An 8,320-nucleotide genomic window follows, 5' to 3' on the forward strand; every position below is an offset into this window, starting at 1 on the left:
CAGATTATGCTGCCCTGCAGACTGAACCCAGCATTTTAGGCATACTGGATAAGCACTCTACCAACAACTACATTTCGTGTGTGTGTGTGTGTGTGTGTGTGTGTGTGTGTGTGTGTGTGTGTTGTATTCAGTTGCATGTGCACATGTGTGAACATACACGTGGAGACCAGAGGTCAATGCTAGAGGTCTTCCTCAATCATTCTCCACCTTATTTTTAAGTTTTACATTTATTTGTGTGTGTGTGTGTGTGTGTGTGTGTGAATCAATGTACAACTGGCAGGAGTTAGTTCTCTCCTTTACCACGTGGATCCCAGGGACTGAACTCAGGTCATCAGGCTTGTCAACAAGTGCCTTTCCTCACCGAACCGTCTCATTGACCCTCCAATTTATTTTTGAGACCTGTCTCTTACTGAATTTGGAACTCGTCAACTGGGCTAGACTCACTCGCCTCCTTTCTCAGCACTGGGATTAGAGGAACATGCTCAGGTTTTTACATGAGAGCCTGGGATCTGAACTCAAGGTTTTTTTTTTGTTGTTGTTTTTGTTTTCTTTCGAGATAGGGGTTCTCTGTGTAGCTCTGGCTGTCCTGGAACTTACTCTGTAGAAGAGGTTGGCCTTGAACTCAGGAATCTACCTCCCTCTGCTTCCCGAATGCTGGGACTGAAGGCGGGAGCCACCATTGCCCCACTTTGAAAGACCCCCGTACTAGGGATACTTTCAATCTGAGAGACCCCCCCAAGGACCAGCGAGGCCACACGTATGGATGCAATCAGCAAGAGGTTTTATTGATCACACATACGGGTACCCGGGCGTCTTGGTCTCGGGAACCAAGCGCGCCCAGATGGGGAACGGGGGTGCCTTATATAGCGAAAAGCGTGGGTACAAAAGCGGATGCATGGTCACAGGATTTTCGTTGGTCAAATTTAATGGGGCGAGAGATTTAGACTGGGGCCACCTGGCTTGAATACAAGGAAGTCGCAGGAGGTTGACTTAGCTTTCATCTCGGGCACATTGTGGATGGGAAACTCCCCGGTGTTAACTCCCCAGTTCTGGATGGCCGACCACTAATATCCTGTTTGTCAAGCCCTCGAGGCGCCAGGGGCCCTCGACCTTAGCGTGAACTCAGACAGTTCCTGGTGGGCTATGTCGGTAGGGGCCAGGGGCCCTCGACCTTAGCGTGAACTCAGACAGCTCCTGTTGGGCTATGTCGGGAGGGGGTCTTTCATTCCCCCATTTCTCTTGTGACTGAATGGAATCCTTCATTCAAGTGCTTTAGTTAACTCTGGATCCATCTGTTTAAGTTGTTGATACTGTTGTGTTAAAACCATTGCATGTATGACAGAGAACCTATCTTTCACGAACTGGGTTAAACGGTTAAGAAGGCAGGGCCCCAATATCAGAATGAGAATGAGGACCATTATGGGCCCTGTTATGGCAGAAATTAGGGTAGTAGACCAGGGTGACCTATTGAACCAGCCCTCAAACCAACCCTGTTGGGCATCTAAGAATTTCTGCCTCCGATCTAATCTCTGCCTCAGCTTGGCCATGTTGTCTCTTACGATTCCAGTGTGGTCGGTGTAGAAGCAACATTCTTCCTTTAGAGCTACGCATAATCCCCCTTCCTTAAGGAACAATAAGTCCAGACCTCTCCTATTCTGCAAGACTACCTCAGACAGAGACTTGAGTGACTTCTCAAGGGCCGTTACTGATTCCTCAAGGATTCTAATGTCCGACTGCATGGCTGTCTGCAGTTGGTGGTACTGGGTGGTTTCTGAGAGAGCCTTAGCACCAGTGCCTATCCCGGCCGCTATTCCCCCAACCCCCAATATGAGGGCCAGCGTTAATGTGACTGGCTCCCTTCTAATTCGAAGTTGGGATCTTTCTTCGAACTGGCTGACAAAATATTCTGAGGTATGATAAGTAATTCTCGGCCATAGCTGGACTAGGACACAGTAGTCCCGGGACATGTTCATAACGGCGGTAGATACACAGGGAGTCAGACCTGTGCTGCACGCCCAGTAAGTGCCATTAGGGGCGGCCAAATAGTATGCTCCTGGGCCCAAGGTCTGGGTAGAGTTGCAGAGGAGGGTATGAGAGGGAGGAATTTTCCCTAGACATGTACCCTGTCCTGAGACTTCAGTTAGGGTCAATCGGTGTGAGGATCCCTCGGTACACGTAGGCGGTGGGGAAGTGTGGTTGGAGTAGTTCCCGACCACTGCAGTGCCCTCATAGTAGGGAGGGCTTGACATTAAGCAGAGCCAGCAATCCTGAGTCTTGTCAGGTTGAGTCCCATTTAGGGCTAGGTAGGCCCCTTGGATAAGGCCTATAAGCCGGTCCCCCGTGCCGGGTTGGGCAGCCTCAGTGGTGCTGGTGGGGGGCGAATTGGTGGCGTTCGGTGAGGGAAGGCGTTCGGGCTTAGGGCCGGATGGGTCGGAGGGATGTCGTTGGTCCGCCAGCACGGGGTTTGGCCCGATAGGGGCCGAATTAGTTTGGGAGGTTAAACGGATTCTGAGGATAACGCCTCTATCTTCCCATGGCATGTGCCATCTCAGTCCCCAGGTTTTTCCTTTTAACCACTGAGTATAGTCCTGTTTGCCTTTTTGGGTGAAGGTAATGTTGAGGGGGAGACAGGTAGCTGATTTACAGGACCAAGAGCCCCATCTACCAGGGCCATGATCACAATCAAAGCGGCCCAGAGGGGGCCGTGAATAATTACGGTGTATCTCAATCAGGTCCCAGGATGATCTGGGTTTCCAGTAGGCATCCCCCGTGGTCTCACAGCCCCAATTGGCACAGAAATAACTCTCGTATCCCCCACATCTTAAGGCTCGAGACTGTCTTTGTTGAGGACAGACGTAGAAGTCCATTTGTGCCAGGAGACATCTAGCTCTAGGATTGCGGCACCCTTGTGGCCAGGTCTTTCCTAGGGGTGGCGGGGGGACTGTATATTTTGAGTCATCTCATGAGCCCCGACTGTGGAGATATCCCAGGTCTCCAGCCCGGCGGCCAGGTGGCAGAAGTCGGGAGTGAGGGTGGGCCACCAGGTACCCGGCGCGTGGTAGCCTGAGAGAGACCAGACCACCTCCCCCGTCTGGGAGAACACCTGCCAAGTTAAGAGCTGCGGGGTGTGAGGGCTCCCCTCTACTCGCACAAGGCACAGTAAAACAATTAAACAACCCGGGAGAGTCTTATCTTTAGAGGGTTTTGGGTGCGATGGGCTGTCCATGTTCCTTGCGGCTGAGGGTCGTCTGATCGGACTGGCTTGACGTGGCTCGCGTGGATCCAAGCGGCAATCCCGTCAACCTTTACCGCGGTAGGGGTGGTCAACAGAACCAAATATGGTCCCTTCCAGCGAGGTTCGAGGTTTTTGGTCTGATGGCGTCTGACCCAGACAGCGTCTCCGATCTGATACGGATGAGGCACGACCGGATTGTCTCTCTGGTCCCGGTACGCCTGGGCTAGAGGTTCCCACACCTCCTTCTGGACCAGCTGGAGGGCCTGTAGATGGGCTTGTAGAGAAGGGGTATTAGCATAGTCAGAAACATCGGGGCCTAAGAAATTAATAATGGGCACCGGGGCCCCAAACAGGATCTCAAATGGGGTTAACCCATGTGGTCCGGGCGTGTTCCTAGCCCGATACAGGGCAAGTGGTAGCAGGAGGACCCAGTCTCTAGTGCCAGTTGCAAGCGTTAATTTGGTTAAGGTCTCCTTAATTGTTCTGTTCATTCTCTCTACCTGTCCTGAGCTCTGGGGTCTGTATGCACAATGTAATTTCCAATCGATCCCCAACAAGGTGGCCACTGTTCTGCTTACCTGGGAGATGAAGGCGGGACCATTATCTGACCCTACTACCTGGGGCATCCCGTATCGGGGGAAGATTTCTTCCAATAGCTTCTTGGCCACCACAGCGGCAGTCTCGTGCCTTGTCGGGAATGCTTCCGGCCATCCTGAAAAGGTATCTACAAAAACCAGTAGATATTTATATCCATACTTGCCCGGTTTTATTTCAGTAAAGTCTACTTCCCAGTGAGTGCCGGGCCTGTGACCTCTGGTTCTTATACCCGGAGGCAGCTTGATTTTAGAAGCATTCACTCTGGCGCAGGCGTCACAACGTTCGGTGATTTCTTTGAGAAGATCGTTCTTCTGTAGAAAGAAGTAGACCTCTTCTTCCCGTTCCAGAAGCTTTTTCATTTTCTGGTAGCTGAGATGTGTGAGGCGATGCAGCCAGGAGATCAAATGGCGGCCCATTTCGTAGGGCAACACTACCTTTCCTTGGTACACCCATTTCCCAGTTTTTAGATCTTCCCGTGCTCCCAGGGAGTGCAGAGCCTTGACATCTTGTTCCGTGTATTCCCATCGGGAGTCACCATGATGAGGTCTAGAGTCAACCGATAGGACTTCGACCCGTTTTTCCTCAGTGGCGGCCGCCCTCGCCGCCCAGTCAGCCATCCTGTTGCCTCTTGCAACTGGAGTGTCCCCTTTCTGGTGCCCTGGGCAATGGATGATGCTGAGAGCTCGCGGCAGATGAATGGCCTGTAGCAAGGCTAGTATTTCTTTTTTATTTTTAATCTCTTTTCCCTCCGAAGTAAGTAAACCTCTCCTTCTGTATATTTCGCCATGGATGTGGGCCGTGGCGAAGGCATATCTGCTGTCGGTATACACCGTCAATCTCCTTCCCTCCGCCAGTCTTAGAGCCTGGGTCAGAGCTACGAGCTCCGCTTTCTGAGCGGAGGTTCCTGCAGGTAGAGCTTGGGACCATATTACCTGATCTTCCGTGGTCACCGCCGCACCGGCCCGCCGCTCTCCGTGTTCCATGAAGCTGCTCCCGTCCGTGTACCAGACGTGTTCAGGGTTGGGGAGGGGCAAGTCTGAGAGGTCTGGGCGAGTGCCATGTACCTCGGCCAGGATCTGCTGACAATCATGGTGTTCGGGGGTGCCAGGGAGAGGTAGGAGGGTGGCTGGATTTAAGGCCACCGGGGCCCCATACCGGATTCGGTCGGTATCTAATAGTAAGGTTTGGTAATGAGTCATTCTCGCATTGGTGAGCCACCTGTCCGGAGGTTGTCGGATGATTGCTTCAACAGCATGCGGGGCCAGAACGGTAAGGGGTTGACCCATGGTCAGTTTGCCAGAATCTTTAACCAGAATTGCTATCGCCGCTACCATCCGGAGGCAGGGTGGCCATCCTGCGGCCACTGAGTCCAGTTTCTTGGATAAATAGGCCACCGGTCTCCTCCATGGTCCCAGCTTCTGGGTTAACACCCCCTTCGCGTAGCCCTGTCTTTCGTCAACGTATAACTCGAAGGGCTTCAGCAAGTCGGGCAGTCCCAGGGCCGGGGAGTGTAGGAGGGCCTGTTTGATATTCTCAAAGGCCTGCTGCTGATCCGTTCCCCAGTTATAGGGGATGCCGGTCCGCGTGAGGGGATAGAGGGGAGCGGCCAACTCAGCGAAACCCGGGATCCAGAGGCGGCAGAAGCCTGCGGTTCCCAGGAATTCCCGTAATTGACGGGGGGTTCTTGGGGCGGGAATGTTCAGAATGGTTCGCTTTCTGGCCTCAGTTAGCCACCTCTGCCCTTCCCTTATTTTGTAGCCCAGATAGGTCACTTGTTTTAAACAGAGCTGGGCTTTCTTGGCCGATGCCCGGTACCCCAGACTCCCCAAGACCTGGAGTAGGGTCTCGGTGCCCCGGCGACAGTCTTCCTCTGACGTAGCCGCCAGCAGCAAATCATCTACGTACTGGAGCAGAATCAGAGAGGGGTGCTGGACCCGAAAAACGGCCAGATCCCGGTGTAGTGCCTCGTCAAAGAGAGTGGGGCTGTTTTTAAACCCTTGGGGTAGCCTTGTCCAGGTCAGCTGACCGGAGATTCCCCGAGCTGGGTCTCTCCATTCAAAGGCAAATAACAACTGGCTGTTGGGGTGTAGCCTCAAGCAAAAGAAGGCATCCTTGAGGTCCAGGACCGTATACCAGACGTGGGTAGGCGATAGCCCACTAAGGAGGTTGTAGGGGTTGGGCACTGTGGGGTGTAGATCTTCAACCCGTTTATTAACCTCTCGGAGGTCCTGGACTGGTCTGTAGTCCCCCGTTCCTGGTTTTCTGACGGGTAATAGAGGGGTGTTCCAGGGGGACTTACAGGGTACGAGGATCCCTTGATCCAACAGTCTATTGATGTGAGGAGTTATGCCTTCTCTGGCTTCCTTGGACATTGGGTACTGCTTTACGGCGATTGGGATGGCGTTCGCTTTCAGGGACACAATTATGGGTGGCTGGCTATCGGCGAGACCCATGCCCCCGGTCTCTGCCCATGCTTGGGGGTACTTGAGTAGCCATCCCTCCATATCGGTTGGGGCCTTTTTGCTTCGTTCATGTAGTCTATACTCATCTTCTATGGACAAGGTGAGCACATGCAACGGCCTTCCCGACGGGTCAGTGATGCTGACCCCAGTCTTATCAAAATGTATCTGAGCCTTTAGTTTAGTTAATAAGTCCCTACCCAGCAATGGGTATGGACAGTCTGGGACATGGAGGAAGGAGTGGGTTACCTTGCCAGTCGCTAGTTGCACTTGCCGGTCGGTGGTCCAGCGGTAGGTCTTTCCTCCTGTGGCTCCCTGGACCCAGGCCGTGCGGCCGCTCAACGTGCCAGGAGACCTGGTCAAAACGGAGTGCTGTGCCCCTGTATCCACCAGGAAGGTGACGGGGTGCCCCCCTACGTGTAGGGTTAGCCGCGGCTCAGGGGGGGGCTCCTGGCCTCGACTCCCCTAGTCTTCTAGGTTTAGGAGAGAAGCTGAGGCCTGGGGTCTTGTATTTCTGTTCCGACTTTGCTTCTTTGGGCACTCCCGAGCCCAGTGGCCCCGTTCTTTGCAGTAGGCACACTGATCTTTATCTACCCTGGGTCCTCTTCGATCTCCTCCTTGTCTATCCTGCCGCTGTCTCTGTCCTGACACTACAGTGGCCATCAACCGTGAAAGCTCCCTCTGTCTCCTTTTATCCCTGGCATTTTCTCTCTCTTCCATTTCCTTTCGCTGCCTTTCCTCCCTCTCAATGTTTTCTCTCCTCCAACGCTCTTCTCTCTCTTCCTGGCTCTCTCTATTATTGAATACCTTCTCTGCCTCCTTTAGCAAATCAGGGACCGTATACCCCTGTAAATTGTCCAGCCTCTGTAACTTATTACGGATATCTGGGGCGGACTGCCAGATAAACGCCATGGCAAGACCAGTGGCTTGTCCTGGGTCCTCCGGATCGTAAGGCGTATACATGCGGTATGCCTCCTTCAATCTCTCAAGGAACGCGGCGGGCGTTTCCTCTGCTCGCTGCAAAACCTGTTTTACCTGAGCCAAATTGGTGGGGCGCCGAGCTGCCCCCCGGAGACCTGCTATGAGCAACTGGCGGTAGAGACGAAGATGAGTCCTACCTGCCTCAGTACTAAAATCCCATTCCGGCCTGGTTAAGGGAAAGGCTGCATCGATCTCATTAGGGAGCTGGGTAGGCTGTCCGTCCGCTCCCCTCACATTCTTCCGCGCCTCGAGGAGGACCCGCTGCTTCTCCTCAGTAGTCAGTAGCACCTGTAAAAGCTGTTGGCAATCGTCCCAGGTGGGTTGATGAGTCACTAGGACTGATTCTAAAAGGGAGATCAATTGCAAGGGATCTTTAGAAAAAGGAGGATTATTGTTTTTCCAATTATAGAGATCGGAGGCGGAGAACGGCCAGTACTGCAGCTGGCCGTCCGGGCCGGTACGCAGAGGCATGGCGGTGGAGTCCGCAGGGGCCTGTTCCCGCCGCCCCCTGAGCCGGCTTGCCACAGGTGAGGGGGCTGCCTCATCAGTCGCAGCGGGGCGTTCGGCAGGCATGGCCTCTGCTTCATTAGCCGCCTCGTGGGGTGCCTCTTGATATGGAGGCGGCTCAGACAGGAGATCCATAAGTAGAGTCTCTTCCCCTGCAGGCAGGACCTTAGGTTTGGGGAGGGGGGGCGCCTTAGGAGAGGCTTGCACAAGAGCTGGGTATAGGGCGGATCGGGAGCGGGTAGGGGCTGGGAGTGGAGTCAGGGAGGAGGGAGAGAGGGTGCGGATGGTTTGGCAGACTTGGGGGAGGGAGGGACCACTCCAGAGAGAAACGGCTTGACCCATGCAGGCGGTTTCTGAACCAGAGCTTCCCAGGTGATGATGTAGTCCACCTGGTCAGGGTGTCCATGTGGCCCCGAGTCCATGACTTTTTCTTTTACCTGCCTAATGATGTCTAGGCTAAATGTGCCATCCCGCGGCCACCCGACGTCAAAGGTGGGCCATTCGGAGGCACAGAAAGCTACCCATTTCTTTTTGTGCACTT

General features: G+C 53.8%; 1 protein-coding gene across 1 annotated transcript; it reads right to left on the reverse strand.

Annotated features, from left to right (window-relative positions):
• Positions 1-764: 764 nt before the first annotated feature.
• LOC121143952 lies at positions 765-8,043 on the reverse strand. The gene is given in 2 exon segments (XM_040756726.1): positions 765-3,509; positions 3,814-8,043. Coding segments are annotated over 2 exon segments (4,152 nt in total). The 5' UTR covers positions 7,915-8,043; the 3' UTR covers positions 765-3,458.
• Positions 8,044-8,320: the final 277 nt, after the last annotated feature.

This window comes from Mesocricetus auratus, unplaced genomic scaffold (genome assembly GCF_017639785.1).
Source record: "Mesocricetus auratus isolate SY011 unplaced genomic scaffold, BCM_Maur_2.0 Super-Scaffold_100014, whole genome shotgun sequence".
NCBI classification, from domain to species: Eukaryota; Metazoa; Chordata; class Mammalia; order Rodentia; family Cricetidae; genus Mesocricetus; species Mesocricetus auratus.